The 16,572-nt window shown below is 43.9% G+C and overlaps 1 protein-coding gene across 6 annotated transcripts in view; it reads left to right on the forward strand.

Moving 5' to 3' along the window:
* AGPAT4 (1-acylglycerol-3-phosphate O-acyltransferase 4) overlaps positions 1-15,594 on the forward strand; it is a 507,427-nt gene extending 491,833 nt beyond the window's left edge. For 4 of the 6 annotated variants that reach the window (XM_030198095.1, XM_030198098.1, XM_030198097.1 and 1 more), the window contains one exon: positions 15,077-15,151. Coding sequence is in view for 2 of the 6 variants with exons in the window: in XM_030198100.1 (XP_030053960.1) it covers positions 15,077-15,168 (92 nt within the window). In the remaining 4 variants the exon portion in view is untranslated. Of the gene's footprint in view, positions 1-15,076 lie in introns of all 6 variants that reach the window. The other 2 variants (XM_030198100.1, XM_030198099.1) reach the window with 1 other exon arrangement.
* Positions 15,595-16,572: the final 978 nt, after the last annotated feature.

The following is a 16,572-nucleotide window of genomic DNA, read 5'->3' on the forward strand; positions in this document are numbered from 1 at the left end:
CCTCCGCGGTGAGGATTTTCCACTGTGATGAGCTGCCAGCGCTTATTTCTGATGCCTTGCAGGCTCTCTCTATTGAGGACCCTGCCAGTGGCACAGCCTCCTCTGTGAATCCTAGGATGGCTAGTACCAAAAAGCCTGCTCGAGCCTTTCCTTTGCATGACTCCATCCAAGAGCTTATTTCCGCTCAGTGGGCTGACCCCGAGGGACCTTTGAAAGTTTCCAGGGCTATGGGGCAATTATACCCTCTGAGTGAGGAGCATATGGCTTGCTTTGCTATGCCTAAAGTGGATGCCCTAGTCACAGCTATGACAAAGAGAACTACCTTCCCTGTTGAAGGAGGTGTTGCCCTGAAGGATATTAAAGACCGTAGACTGGAATCAGCACTTAAACGGTCATTTGAAATTGCAGGTCTCACTATTCGTGCGTCTGCATGCAGTTGGTATGCTGCTAGAGCCTGCCTGGCTTGGTTGCAACAGGCAGTGGAGTGATGGAGCGGAGCCCTTTTCAGATGTGGCTCCGCAGACGGAGTCGGCCTTGTCCTTTCTTGCTGACGCCCTTTATGATATTGTCAGAGCTTCAGCTAAACACATGGCAGTAGCAGTGGCGGCTCGCCGTCTTCTTTGGCTACGGCATTGGGCGGCGGACATGGCTTTTAAGCAAAGGTTGGTGAAGTTGCCCTTTCAAGGCCTTCTCCTGTTTGGTGAGGAGTTGGAGAAAATTGTGAAGGGCCTGGGTGAGGCTAAACCCCAGCGCTTGCCCGAAGATAGGCCTCGGCCTTCCTCTAAGGGTGCGGCAGTCCACTCCTCTTACAGACCTCGCTTCCGTGAAGCTCGAAGGTAACACCCGGGGCGTTCTGCTGGGTTCACTTCTCGTGTCTGTTTTCAGCAGAGGAACTCCTTTTGCTCGGACAAACGTTCCACAGCCACTGGCTCAAGGCTTGGAGTTCAGGGGCGACCCTCTCAATGATGGTGCACCGGCCCTCTCCTCGAGTCCTGTTATCGGAGGATGTCTTTCCCTCTTTGCCGAGGAGTGGGCCAACATTTCCTCAGATCAGTGGGTCTTGGACCTGATCAGAGACGGTTACAGAATAGAATTCGACGCCCACATAAGAGACGTGTTTGTGGAGTCCCGATGCGGTTCTGCCGCCAAACAGGCGGCGGTAGAGGAGACTTTACAAGGTCTGATTCAGATAGGGGCCGTGTCCCCGGTACCTCCCGCCGAACACGGCTGCGGCCGCTACTCCATCTGCTTTGTGGTGCCGCGAAAAGGAGGGTCTTTTCGCCCTATTCTGGACTTAAAAGAATTAAACAAGTCCCTGAGAGTGCGGCATTTTCACATGGAAACCCTGCGCTCCGTCATTGCGGCGGTACAGCCAGGAGAGTTTCTCACGTCTCTGGACCTGAAAGAAGCTTACTTGCACATTCCATTTTGGCCCCCGCAGCAGACGTTTGTGAGGTTTGCGGTGCTGGGAAAGCATTTCCAGTTCCGGGTCTTGCCTTTTGGCATCGCCACAGCTCCCCGCACCTTTTCAAAGGTTATGGTGGTAGTAGCTGCCTTTCTAAGGCGACAGGGTATTCGGGTTCACCTGTACCTGGACGACTGGCTCATTTGAGCAAACTCTGCTGCAGAGAGTCAGCATGTAACAACCAGAGTGGTCTCAGTACTTCAATCTCTGGGCTGGGTCGTCAATTTGGCCAAAAGTCACCTGACCCCCCTCGCAGTCTCTAGAATATTTGGAGGCCAGGTTCGACACAGCCTCGGGGTATGTGTACCTACCCGAGCAAAGGCGGTGCAAGCTTCAGAATCAGGTCCGTCTGCTCCTGAGGATGCCCCGCCCGCGAGCTTGGGACATTTTCCAGCTGCTTGGATCGATGACAGCCACCATGGAACTGGTGCCCTGGGCGAGAGCGCACCTGAGACCTCTACAGTATGCTCTACTCCAAAGATGGTCTCCAGTATCTCAGGATTACCAATGCAGACTCTCTTGGCTCCCTGCGGCCCGACTCAGCATGGAGTGGTGGCTCTCAGACAGCATGCTGCGGCGAGGAATGCCGCTGGCGCTCCCCGATTGGTGCCTAGTGGTGACAGATGCCAGTCTGAAAGGCTGGGGCGCACATTGCAAGGGGAAGCATGCCCAGGGTCTATGGACACCCAAGGAGTCGGAGTGGTCCATCAACCGTCTAGAGTTGAAAGCGGTGTTTCAGGCGCTTCTGGCCTTTCAAGTGACCCTGGAAGGATTGGCTGTCAGAGTGATGTCGGACAACACGACAGCAGTGGCCTACATAAATCGAAAGGCGGCACTCAGAGCAGAGCTCTAGCGGCGCAGGCCGAACAAATTTGCCACTGGGCCGAGCTCTGTCGGTAGCTCACATTGCAGGTCAGAGCAACGTGCAAGCCGATTATCTAAGCAGGCATCAGATCGATCCAGCGGAGTGGGAACTTGCAGACGAAGTGTTCCTGCAGATATGTGCCAAGTGGGGCAAGCCAGTGATGGATCTAATGGCAACAAGCACCAATGCCAAAGTCCCGTGCTTCTTCAGCAGACGGAGAGATCCTCGCACGGCGGGGTTGGATGCCTTGGCTCAACCCTGGCCTCCGGGCCTACTGTATGTGTTCCCTCCATGGCCCTTGATAGGGCGAGTGCTCCTGCGGATTCGGCTGCATCCAGGAGAAGTGGTTCTCGTCGCCCCGGATTGGCCCAGGAGGCCTTGGTATGCGGACCTCCGACAGATGCTCGTAGAGGATCCCCTTTAGTTACCTCTGGTTCCCAACCTGTTGTCACAGGGTCCGGTGACCATGGAGGACGCTGGCCGATTTGGTCTTATGGCCTGGCGATTGAGAGGGTGCAATTGAGAGGCAGAGGCTATTCCAATAAAGTAATTACCACTCTCCTGCAGGCCCGCAAGCGTTCCACTTCCGTGGCTTATGCCAGGATTTGGCGCCAGTTTGAAGTCTGATGTGCTTCCAGAGAGATCACACCCCATGCGGGCTCCTGTCTCACTGATTCTGGACTTTTTGCAGGATGGTGTCCAAAAAGGCTTGGCCTATAATTCCCTGCAGGTGCAAGTGGCAGCGTTGGCCTCCCTGCGTGGCAAGGTTGAAGGCGTGTCTTTAGCTGCTCATCCGGATGTGGCACGGTTTCTTAGAGGGGTGCTTCGGCTCCATCCTCCCGTGCGTGCACCTTGTCCAGCTTGGAACCTGGGGCTAGTGCTGAAGGCCCTTCAGGGTGCTCCCTTTGAACCGCTTCGGCATGCTTCAGAGAAAGATTTGACACTGAAGGCCGTCTTGTTAGTGGCCATTACTTCGACGAGACGGGTGTCAGAGCTCCAGGCGCTGTCCTGTAGAGACCCTTTTCTGCAGTTTTCAGAGACTGGGGTCACGGTTCGGACCGTGCCTTCCTTCTTGCCTAAGATGGTTTCAGCGTTTCACCTAAACCAACCTATTTTCTTGCCCTCCTTTGTCGAAGAGGAGTTTCCAGAATCTTTTGGGCAATTGCACCTGTTGGACGTGCGCAGGACTCTGCTGCAGTATCTGCGAGTTACTAACTCTTTCAGGACCTCTGATCATCTATTTGTTTTGCTATCAGGTCCTCGCAGAGGGTCTCCAGCGTCTAAAGCCACTATTGCCCACTGGCTTTAAAAAAATCTATCTTTTCAGCTTATTTGCTTGCCGGCCAGCCTCCGCCTGATGCCTTTAAGGCACATTCCACTAGAGGAATTTCCTCTTCTTGGGCTGAAACTGGAGCACTGTCTCTTCAAGAGATTTGTAGTGCAGCAACATGGGCTTCTAAGCTCTCTTTTGCCCGACATTACAGGCTGGATGTGGCTGCCAGGAGGGACGCACATTTTGGAGCGCAAGTGCTGGCGCGTGGTGTGGCTTGTTCCCACCCTATCTAGGGATTGCTTTGATACATCCCATCTGTAATGGCTGCATCTGCTTGATGACAAGGAAGGGAAAATTAGGTTCTTACCGTGATAATTTTTTTTCCTTTAGTCATAGCAGATGCAGCCATGATCCTTCCCTGTCTGATGCTATCTGCTGTAAAACTATTTCAAGTTCTGTTCGTGTTTCCTGGAGATTCCGTCCTTGGGAGAAAGTCGGTAAACATTCTTCAGGATTCTTGTTCAATTAAAGGAGGATGACTTAATTCCCTCCAGTTTCATGTTTTGGAGGATGAGTTTATTCCCTCCGGGAGGATGTTTCATTCCCTCCATTCTGAGTTAATGCCCTTTGTTGTAGGGCCATCGTTCGCTGTGAGGAAAGCTCATGTTATTCCCATTGCGGTTTGCCATACTGCTTTGGAAGCTTCAAATACTGAAGACAGGCAGTGGAGCAAGCTGGTATGAGGCACTGAAAAAAGTGTGCTCTCTATCTCCCTCTGCTGGTTGATGGACACAACCTATCTGTAATGGCTGCATCTGCTATGACTAAAGGAAAGAAAATTATCACAGTAAGAACCTAATTTTCCCACATACCTGGCTCTATGACAGTTGCATATATTAATGGCTGTTTTTCTTAGAGCAGCAAGCAGGTCTCTGGAGTAGCCTAGTGGTCAGTGCAGGGGACTATAGAGAAGGGGACCATATCCCACTCGAACAGGTACACTTGTGGTGTAAAGTGTGAGCGCCCCAAAAGCCACAAAATACCTATTGAATCCTCATATAGGTGACACTTGCAAGCATAAGGGCTGCTGTAGTGGTGTACAGTTGGGTGGTTTGCTATTTCTGGAGGGCACACCATACAATATAAGTAGGTTATTATGTGATGTGTACCTGCAACCTTTTATGTGAAGTTCATTGCTCTGCAAGGATGTCTCTGTGGCCAATCTAGTAAGATTGCTAGCCCTCAGACATCCTAATTGCTTGGTTTAGTGTGTTTTCCCTTGGATGGTTTTTGTTTGAAAATGGCCCTTAAAGAAAGACTTACTTGAGCACCAAAACATCTAAAATAGGGTGATTTTCAAACCTCCCAAAATAGTCATTTTTCTGGAATGAAAATGACCGTGTTTGGCACTGAATTTTTGGAAGATTTTTGCAAAACGTCCAAAATTGGATTTGAACGTTATATCAGAAATGCTCCTTTTGTCAAATTATGTAATTGGTGGTTTTTACCATGCCTAATTATTTGTAATCCACCTTGGACTTTACAGTTAAGGCAGAGTCTAAGAACTATAATTACATGAAATACCTTAATTGTATTGGACATTACTGGTCTGATTAAAAAATTACCAAATGCATCAATACAGAATGAAGGAATAGCCTGAGAGAGAAGCTAGGGTTCAAAGTCCACTACTGCAATCTAACCTCCATTGCTTCGGGTACAGAGTAGGCTAGATTTACTTACTAAAGTGTTACCAAATTAATACGTGCTAAAACCATTAACCCAAGTTATTAGTCAACAGAGCCTATTGTATAAAATGTGCCCTGTGATAAACAGTTTACAGTAGTAAATCTAGCCCTTGGATTGTAAGCCTCTGGAAATAGGGAAATGCCTACTGTAACTGAATAACTCACCTTGAGCTACTGAAAAGGTGTGCACAAAAGCAAAAAAAAAGAAAAGTGGCATGTATATATTATACCTTATGAATTCTAAATAAAGGCTCTCTTCAGCATAGTAAAAGTGCTGAGCTGAGCTGAGCATTAGCAGTACATCTGGGAGACTGAGATCATCTCCAGAGTACCCTGACATAGGAAAGAGGTTCATTCCTATCATGGTACAAATACCAAATAAGAATTAATATTGATATACAAATTTAATAGGACAGGATTGTTGTTTTGTTTTTACCTATAATTTTAACTTCTAGCCCTTTAAGTGTATCAGTTAAACCAGTGTTCTGAGATCTTTCTCCTCACTTACACTATAGCAAATATTTATCTAGAATAAGGTATTATGCCCAGAATTAACTATTTGTAGACATTATCCCAAGTGCATCCAAATAGGACAGTGCAATACAGCCAAGATATGCCACAGCCAGCATAGAAAAAAAAAAGATTAAAACAGACAGATGCAGATTCTGAACTGGAAATGGTCACGTATCTCATTGCTGAATGTGATGTGCTTTACTCAGAAAAACCCATTTGGAGACACTGGACAGTGAACAGCCAAAAAGCTTACTGAATACATTTATTTCTGGAAGGACGAGCACTACTACTCCATACCATAAACAGTCTCCCAGCTGAATTGTTGTTGAAACCTCTAGTGAGGCAGTGTTTTCAAACTATGATTCCCACTAGGAATTTCTGTAAGCCATTTAGCCTAATATTAGAGTAATCCATTTATCTTCATGAAGTCACTGCAGCCCTACCTCCAAGTGGCATCTCTCAATACAAGCCTCACTATAAATATCCAAAGGATGCTACTAATGACATCATCAAGACTTAAGTCATGGTGTACCATTGATGTTAGTAGCCCCAGGTCTCTTCTTTTTGAGTGATGGGTCTACTACATATACCTACTGTATATGCCTCATTCCTTTTCATTGTGTAATAAATAGAAATAAAACAGAAAAGAAAATAAGCTGATACCTTCTTTCATTGGACTAATTCTGATCTGAAGAAGGATTACCTTCGAAAGCTAATCCAAAAATGTATAGGTATCATCTTATTTTCTTTTCTGTGTTTTATTTCTCTTTATTAACTTTAAAAGTGGACTAACATGACTACCACATCACTTTACATTTTCATTGTGGAAATCCTGAAAACCAGATGTTTGTAGCCCTTGAACTGGAATTAAGGAACTCTCCTTTACAGTTTTCATTGCAATTTGTTCTTCAAATATGCAGACAATAATAATGACACTGGATGCAGCAATAATTAATCAAATCTTTTAAATACAGTTAAAAGAAATGATGGTATAATTAATATTTTGATAGGTTTGTCAGTCAATAAAAGGACAACTAGTGCCTTGTATCAAAAGCAATGCTGTGTTCTTCCTTTCCATGAGACATCTTGTTATAATGCTCCCTTCCCTATTGTGGCTAATTGGTATGGTATCCTTTTACAGGAGATCCTTTTCCTTCCACTAGCAGTTTCCCTTCGAAAGAGCTGGCATTTATGATTTTATTTATATTCTAGAAAACTGTAACTTACTACATTTCAAAATACAGCATATCAAAAAGTATTTCGCCTTTGGCACAAAACCCTCTAAAAAGCTATTCCTACTCAAGATGTCTGATAGCAGAGAGGAGTTGGTATAGTGCCAGATAGTACCCAAACCCATATTTGCCATGTGGATTGAAGGGAAACATTATCATATGCATTAATCATTGTTATGGAAGAAGAGAATGGGATTAAACTTCCATGGGGGAAAACGTTGCTTGCTCAGTAGGAAGTTGTTTTAATGTGCAGCAATGCTATCTGTGCTGTATAACTTCTGTCTTTATATCTGCAAAATTCTTTAAAATCACCTCTAGGATGTTAAGTAAGTATGCTTGCTTGCTTTTTATATTACTGAGTTATATGTAGAGTGTATTTAATGTGAAAAACTGACTTTCAATTGTGGAATTCAAATCCAGAAACAGCCTTAGATGAAACATGAAAAACTTTCTAAGGTGGACTTGAATGTGCTACATGGACCACTGTAGTTTGTGATCCATGTAGTAAATGAAGAAATGATATGTAATACAAATGCATAATTGAAATGGCAAATGATAGAGGTACCAAACTCTTCCTCTTTAGGAAGGAAATCTCTCTCTTTTTGGATGAATGCTACCATTTTCCATGTCTCCATTTTAAAGATCCTCTCCCCCCCCCCCCCCCCCCCCCCCCCCCCCCCCCCCCCACTTTATCCCTGTTAGAAGTTATAAGGTGACAGTTGTGCATTTTATTTTTTAGCTCAGAATACGTTACAAATGAATACCATAATAACCTCCCACAAGCAGTTATGAGTAGATTTTCAAAGGTAATTATCCAGTTAGCAAGTGCTGCTAACCACATAAGTGCTGGTGAGAGGGATTTTCAGTGGCTCTTACCAGATAGTGCTGCTGAATATTTCCTCTGACTGCCTCTGCATGATCTGGACAGTGCTTGGGTGGATCTGAAGGTTATCCTGTTGGCGGCCATATCAGATCACTAACCAGATAAAGTTAGGACAGCATTAGGATTTCTTGCTGTTCTAATTTTATCCAGTTAGTTATCCATTTAGCAGTCTGAATGTGGCTGCTAACCAGATAGCACTTCCAGGTTGGCACCCGTTAATCACCATGGTTAAATATCAGGTGGTATAAATCCAGCAGGCCTTATTGGAGCGCCACAGAGTTCTGGACATGGATTCCCTAGCAGGCAGACGTTTTACTCAGACTTGGGAGCTCTTTTGGACTAGTTTAACACCATTGGCCAGAAACCGTTTACTCAATGCCTGATTTACTATGGTAATTGCACCTCACATAGAGCTATAATCAAAGGTGGGTGAGTTTTGGTGGAAGTTAGGTTGGGTGGGTTTATGGTATTCTTCTTTAATGGAAATTTACGGATCTGAGGTTGTATTATGTTCCTTATGAACATGTGACTGTACTTGCATTAAACCAATAAAAATGATTTAAAAAAATATATCAGGTGGTATGTTGCTGAAAACATTCGTTTGGTGTGTTTAGGATTCAGTCTTTTACATGTTGTCTCATGGTACTTGTAACTGATTCAAGTACTGCAAAAGTTAGAAGTGTGGTGTGGAGGAGTGGCCTAGTGGTTAGAGCACCAGTCTTGCAATCCAGAGGTGGCTGGTTTAAATCCCACTGCTGCTCATTGTGATCGTGGGCAAGTCACTTAACCCTCCATTGCCTCAGGTACAAACTTAGATCGTGAGCCCTCCTGGGGCAGAGAAATATCCAGTGTACCTGAATGTAACGCACCTTGAGCTACTACTGAAAAAGGTGTGAGCAAAATCTAAATAAATAAATAGAAGTGGGCTTCCTGTGTCATGAAGGAATTTAGCTCCATTTGTAGAGCTGTTGTATATATTTGATATGTTCAGTTACAAGTCCAGTTCCCACTATTGAAATACTACATTAAAACTATTTCTAAAAAAAATATGCAGATCGATATTGAAAAGCACTTACACAGTAAGCTCCTCTAATGCTAACTGCATAAGTGCTTTTTTTATTCTGTGCCAACTAACTGATAAAGTTTGGCCAGACAGCTCAATGTCCAACCGAAAATTATATCCATTTAAATTAGGAGGAACCTGGTGTGTTACTGAGATGGGATCAAACGTTATCCGGAGTACAGAGATATTCAGCCATTATCCACATAAGTTTATCCTAAGTAGGGGCACTGCACTTGCAGCAACCCTAAGTTACTGGAATGGTTACTAAACTGCAGTAAAATATTGCATTTTACCACAGTAAAACTTAATGTGAAAGTCACTAACCTGTCGTGTCTCCCTACAGCAAGATAACAATTTGTACTGTAAATTTCTTTTTGCATTTCTGCTGTAAGCACCTTGTACATTCCTGGCCATAGCAACAGAAATATAGCAGGCCCTAAATCTGGTTTACTATCATTTAAAGGGGCCAATGGTTTAAACACAAACCCTTGTCCCTGAACATACACCCTCTATAACCATGCCCCCACTTTCCCTTCATCTACCAGGGATCTCCTTGGAAGTGGGGATCGAAATGGCACTGTTTGACCCCTACCTGGAATATTGAAGCTGCCAAATAACAGGGGGATCAGGGGATTAGCGAGTTCTTTTCTAGACTACCACACCTTTTAAGAGTTCTATTGGAAGTATCAAACTGTTCATTAGCAGCCTAATGCTCCTGGAGCACAAGGATAATGCCAGCTGGCATTATCTTTCCATGAATAACACAGCTTGCAAGGTTAAATATAGGCTGTGTTCATTTTGTTTAATAAGGAGGTGCCTTCATGCAGAGTACTACAAAGACATGCAGTAAGGGCAATTAACACAATTTTGCCAGGTTGACATGCATGTTTTGGCAAAAAAATCATGTTATTCCCTTAACACACATTAGTATCTACCCCTATTAAATGGATAGGGGCGCTGAATATCAGGCATAAAGATAAGTAGATAAATCATCCTTTTATATTTATGCAGCAGCTGTGAATCTGGCTCATGGATGTTTTGTTTTTGGAAATAACACGCTTTCTAAATTTGATCGGATGTGATAGGAAATTATCATTTTCGATTTGCTAGACCAGTGCACACCAGTGGGTTGTGTCTCTTTCTAACCAGCATATGGAAGTAGAGAACCTAAATTGTTCCGGTGACATCACCAGTATAAAGGCTGGTGCATGCTAGAACACTTCAGTATTTCTGTACCTCCAGCAGATGATGTTGGGCTGATACAGTAGGCCTACTATAGATAGGTTAAACCTGATGGGGTACAGTTCACAGCCTGTGTCCGCTGTGGTCGAGTCCTAGGGTCTGAAGGGATTCAGGCCACAATTTCTACCCAGTAGAGCATAAGTGTAACTGCTGACTTCTTTATTGTCTCACTTTTGTCTGGGACAATAAATTGTATCAAGAAGAAAAAGACATTAATTGTTGAAGTTATGATGTCCTACATGAGAGCCGGAGGCTTCAGGAGTGATCCCAGTGCCAGAACTGGTGAGACAAGTTCAGTAGATGAGTCAGCTAGACATCTTGTATGGGAAGATGACGTTCATGCAGTGGCTTAGCCATGGCTGGGCCTAGACCCTCCTCCCAATTTGAGCTTAGGCTCCCTTCAAAAATTGCAGATTAATGACTGGTGGGGATGCTCAAGCCCCATAAGCCAAAGAAGATTCGTGGCCCAAGCCCCTGCCCATGCTGTCTGAGCAGCAGGAAGCTGGCGTGGGTCTCCAGCCGCTGATGCCAGCACTTCCATGTATACTCAGATCAGCATGTGCAGAAGTGTTGGCATCGATGGTCGGTGCATTCTGCTGGCTTTCTCACTGCTTCTGTAGGATGGGCAGGGACTTCAGCAGCGAATCTCTAGCGCTGGCGGAGCTTGAGTATCCCTGCCAGCAAGGTATGATTCAGCATCAGGGGAGGGGAGACTGAGAGGAAACGCTTGGCTCCCTCACCCCCAGGCTCCCCCAGGACTGAGTTCTGGTTATGCCCCTGCACTGATGCCTGGTCTGTGGAAGTGCGGGTCCTGTGGGAGCTGACAGCTTAGCAGGGCTGCTGGTTGTTTATGCTCTATTTCCACTAGAGCTCCTTTGGGATTTTCCCTCCCGTGGCAGTGGAGGATTCCACTAAAAAGCTGATTAGGGGGAAGGGCCACAGCACATGCCAACCTGCCAGATCTTGTGAGGGACCTGTGCCCAAGGGGAGATCTAGAGAGACTCCTCCATGTGGACAGATCGCCTTCCAGGTGGAACTCCACACAATGAAGCTTCTGGGTGCCCTTGGCCCAGAGTGGGTCCAGTCCATTGAGCACTGAGTGCACAGCCTTCTTGTGGGAATACTTGGCCAGAAAATGGGAAGCTTTACTTGGAGTAGGATATTGAGTCCATCTGTATCGGATAGTCATCCATATAGGGGTGCACTGAGAAGCCCTGCTTGCAGAGAAAGGCTGCTACTACCACCCTGACCTTGGAGAAGGCTTGGTGTACTGTCATCAGGCTGAAGGACTGTAGGGCAAGCAGCTGAGGTACTTATATATTAGATAACATTACCAGATAGCAATGAAATGAACTCGTGTCTAGGGAGGGGTACCTTTATAGTCTGTATGACATGCTAGCTATGTGAGGAAATGAACAATGCCACAGAAGAAATATGTATTAATTTATTTGTAAGGTAAAGAAAATATATATATAAATATTTCTGAAGCAAAGTGCCAAGCAAAATACAAAAATAACTTGCTATAAAATTAGATTATCACCAAAATATATTACCATCTGATTATCCTAATGCACTAACTAAAGGAGTGATTATACAACCCAGTACAATCATGAATTCCTAATGATTGTTATAAGAACTTATCACACGTCTTATGCAAAACACAGTGATCAGCTGACTACACAGACCAGAATTCCTGCTGTAAACCTATCTGTCTCAGATAAACTAAAGACTAATTCCCCAACTATAGGTAATATATACGGATATCTCACCTTGCTGTCTGACCCAGACTCCCAATAGTAGAGAAGCGGAGTTCCTCTGACTCGAGCTGAAGCCTCAGCGAGTCAGTCCAGGAATACGTCCAAGAATTGATTCTCTGAAGGTAGATTACACAGTCTTCTATAGGGCCTTGTGGTGGCTGAGCTAACCTTGAGTTTGTTATAAGGCATGCAGTTCACTGGTATTAGGAAAACAGTCTCTTGCTCTCTCTTTAGAGCTTTCTATCCACCTGCAAGTTCTCCGGTGTTTCTCCCTCTGGTGTTCTTTCTTGTCCTTCCAACTCCCTTCACTCACTGAACTTTCTTCAGTCCAAACCTTTGATATCCAAGCATCAGATGATTCCTGTGGACCAATCACAAACGAGGAAATAATGTCCAGCCAGATTCATAGTTGTTATAGATGACATGCAAACTCCAGTGTTCCCAGAAGATAACGGGGCTAGTTTGCAACAAACAGTATGTCCTTGGAAGTAATCTTGCAATGCTCAGCAGTACTTTTCCTTTGCAAGAAAGCTGGATTCTGCTAGTTACAGATGTATTCAGGTCACAGGTTGCAGAATCCATATTGTTATAAGAATGGTTCAGGCTTGTATAGGCCAAGACCAGCAAAGGTGAGATCTCAGGACAAGGCTGTCAACTAAAAATGTTGTCCCAATACACAGCAGCACAGTAACTTCCTGAATAGCTTCCGACTTTTCTGAGGACCTGCAGGGAGACACCATAAAGATGTTAAAAGGGTGCTAGATGAAGCCTGCCACACCACTGAGGAGCCTGTGACCATTACTGTCTGCTTTTGGAGACTGAGGTGCCAGAGGAGGTACCCACTTCTGGGGCTTGACCCCTTGGGCTGCTCCCTCAGCTTTCCTAAGCTGACAGAAGGTGCCCTTCATAAAGCTCAGTGAGGGCAGTCCTCCGGGAGCCTCTGTGGCTTAGTTTCCTTTAAGTCCTTGACCAGCTTCTCCAGGTCCTTGTCAAAGAGAAGACAGCCTTTAAAAGGCAACTTACTCAGGTGGATCCACCATCTAGCACAGCCACCGGTGATGTCACTGGATCAATTTAGATTCTCTACCTCCATCTGCAGTTTGGGAAGGGACAAAATCCATTGGTGTGGACTAGTCTAGCAGGACTCAAGGAAAGGAAATTAATAGGTATGAATAAATTTCTCCTTATGGTGGTGTGTTTTTTTAAGTCAATGATAGCGGGAGATGTTTTAATGAAGATAATCTCACATGATATTGCCGTTCATGTAGATTTCAAATGTGGCATATATGTGTTTCTGTTAATGAAGACTACAGAAATGCTGTTGTACAACTCATTTGAGAGTGGCCCATAGTCTCATGTTTTTGTTGCCCATTCAAACCCCTTTATAGGTGAATTTACTGAAACAATAAACATTCATACAGATTTCGTTTCCTTTCTCTGCTGCTGGTAAGGCCTCACAGGGACATCAGGAAGCAGTCTAGGGCTGAAACAGTCATGGTTTTGTCCCATTGTTATTATGCACAATGGTGTTCCAGCCCTCTATGGAAGGTAGGAATACTAGTCCAGAGATTCAGCAGGACAAAACCTAGACTCCCACAAAAAAAAGAGGAAAACAAAAAATCTTCCACAAGAAGTCCACAGACAAACCAAAGCAAAAGAGGAATTCACCAAAGGAAAAAATGTTCAAGACAGTAAAAAAACATCAGTAGACCAATAATGGAGTCTGTGCGCTTTTGTTTCTTCATAATTGGTTAAACCTCAATGCAACTGAAGAAACCAATTATGAATCAAATCAAATCAGGGCTTATATACCACTAATCTCCTCTTATCAGGGTTCAGTGTGGTTTACAATAATTAAATCAAAAAGTCGTTATAGTGTATACAGAATCGACAGAAGACATCAGAGGAGGAGGAATGTAGTCACTGGTATAGAGTCAGAGTTATTGGCCACACAGGTGAAGGTGATTACATGATAGATTTTAGGAAAACAAATGGTTTTAGTTTTTTCCTAAAGCTGAGGTATATGTTGTTTGTTCTGATGGCAATGGGGATTGAGTTTCATAGGGAAGTGCCCGCCACAGGGAAAAGAGATTTGAAGTATCTCTGATATCTTAAGCCCTTGTACACCTGGGAGGATAGGAGTAGCTGATCTCTTAGTCAACAAATGTGATGGACTCCATTATTGGTCTATTGATTTTTTTTTACTATCTTGAGTATTTTTCCCTTTGGAGACCACCTAGACTCCAAGAGTTTATGGTTTATCTAGTCAGGTGGCAACCTTATCTGGAAAAAGCCATAAGATATAGAGGGAAGTTATTTTTGCCTCCTACGATTGCACTAAAGGAACTAGTGCCTCATAGGTAACTTACATCATAGTAACGTATAGTAACTTAGTAAATGATGGCAGATAAAGACCTGTCTGTTCAACAAGAGATATCAATCATGTTTCATTAGTGTGTGTGTGCGTATTTGTGTATGTCTGGTAGTGAAATGGTTCAGATGATAAGCAGTAAGTTTCAGCTTACCACTAAAGTTTTCCTCATTGACCCTCACTTTCAATAATTTATTTTTGTTACATTTGTACCCCACGCTTTCCCACTCATGGCAGGCTCAATGCGGCTTACATACTATATACAGGTACTTATTTGCACCTGGGGCAATGGAGGGTTAAGTGACTTGCCCAGAGTCACAAGGAGCTGCCTGTGCCTGAAGTGGGAATCGAACTCAGTTCCTCAATTCCCCAGGACCAAAGTCCACCACCCTAACCACTAGGCCACTCCTCCACACATTGTAATGAAATTGCACTATAAACTTGCATTTTGTTATCCTAAGTAGTTTCTCCAATTATATATATCTGGCCCTATTTCAAACCAGACTAATATTGTGCTACATGCTGCTAGCAAAGAAAGGAAACTGGAAAAGTTGAGAAAGGCTAAACAAAATTGTTTGTTTTTGCATTCTTCTGTTTTTCCAATATTCCTGAAGATGTAATGGTAATTTTTTGTCCCTTTTATTATTTCTTATGTGCATGTTTGCAGCATCGGTTGGTGTTCGAAGAATGATAGGAGTGACTGAAATAAGCAAAGGTTCTACGTATGGGAACAATGACAACAAGAGAAAACAGCAGTGATATCTTCAGAGACTGCTTAGAATCCAAAGGGAACAAATCCAAGTTCTGAAAACTCTCCTTACTACATATCATTCACCTTCAACTGTGGGGGTGGGGTGAGCAAAGTACTGGACATGGCTTTGGAAAATTATCCTGTTTTGGGGTTGGGTGTTAGACATATTTGCCACAAGGGGGGGGGAAATGCACTGCTTAATAGCTCTTCAAAACTGTTCCTTTAAGTGTCTTATACTTTTTGAAGAAAATAGAGAGAATTAGAATAAAAGGAGAAATACTTCTATATCTGTGCGGGCATTTGGTTCATGGATAGGTTGAAGCCTACCATTATTACACTGAACTGTTGCCAGCTAAAAATGGGGGAGGAGAATGTGAACTGTATTTCTGAGGATTATGCTTCAGTGTATATTAAAATGAATATTTTTATGTTTACATTGTGGTGTTAGTTTTTACATATACCATTTTCATCTCTGTTTTCATGTAATCTGGCTAAAGGTACAGTATACTTACCAAGTCACAAAAAGAAAAAAGGTTAGACAGGGATCTCAACACATCATCTGGTTGATCTTCTGCCTCAGGACAAGACTGTCTCTCTCTCTTTCTCTCTGCCTAGATCAGTGCAGACCTGCAGGTAAATTTTCAGTGATGGAGATTCTCACACTTCTAAATCACTTCTTTTTGTAATGCTTGATTATTCCTACCCCACTATTCTTGGTAGATGTATGACTGCACTTTTCATCTTCAACACCATCACCACACTATTTTCTAACAATAAAATATAGCAGTAATGTACTGATAGTGGAGGTATATATCAGAAATGATGGGAGGTAATAGCTTCTACAGTGGTGGAAATAAGTATTTGATCCCTTGCTGATTTTGTAAGTTTGCCCACTGACAAAGACATGAGCAGCCCATAATTGAAGGGTAGGTTATTGGTAACAGTGAGAGATAGCACATCACAAATTAAATCCGGAAAATCACATTGTGGAAAGTATATGAATTTATTTGCATTCTGCAGAGGGAAATAAGTATTTGATCCCCCACCAACCAGTAAGAGATCTGGCCCCTACAGACCAGGTAGATGCTCCAAATCAACTCGTTACCTGCATGACAGACAGCTGTCGGCAATGGTCACCTGTATGAAAGACACCTGTCCACAGACTCAGTGAATCAGTCAGACTCTAACCTCTACAAAATGGCCAAGAGCAAGGAGCTGTCTAAGGATGTCAGGGACAAGATCATACACCTGCACAAGGCTGGAATGGGCTACAAAACCATCAGTAAGACGCTGGGTGAGAAGGAGACAACTGTTGGTGCCATAGTAAGAAAATGGAAGAAGTACAAAATGACTGTCAATCGACAAAGATCTGGGGCTCCACGCAAAATCTCACCTCGTGGGGTATCCTTGAT

Source organism: Microcaecilia unicolor, chromosome 3 (assembly GCF_901765095.1).
Source record: "Microcaecilia unicolor chromosome 3, aMicUni1.1, whole genome shotgun sequence".
Classification (NCBI taxonomy): domain Eukaryota; kingdom Metazoa; phylum Chordata; class Amphibia; order Gymnophiona; family Siphonopidae; genus Microcaecilia; species Microcaecilia unicolor.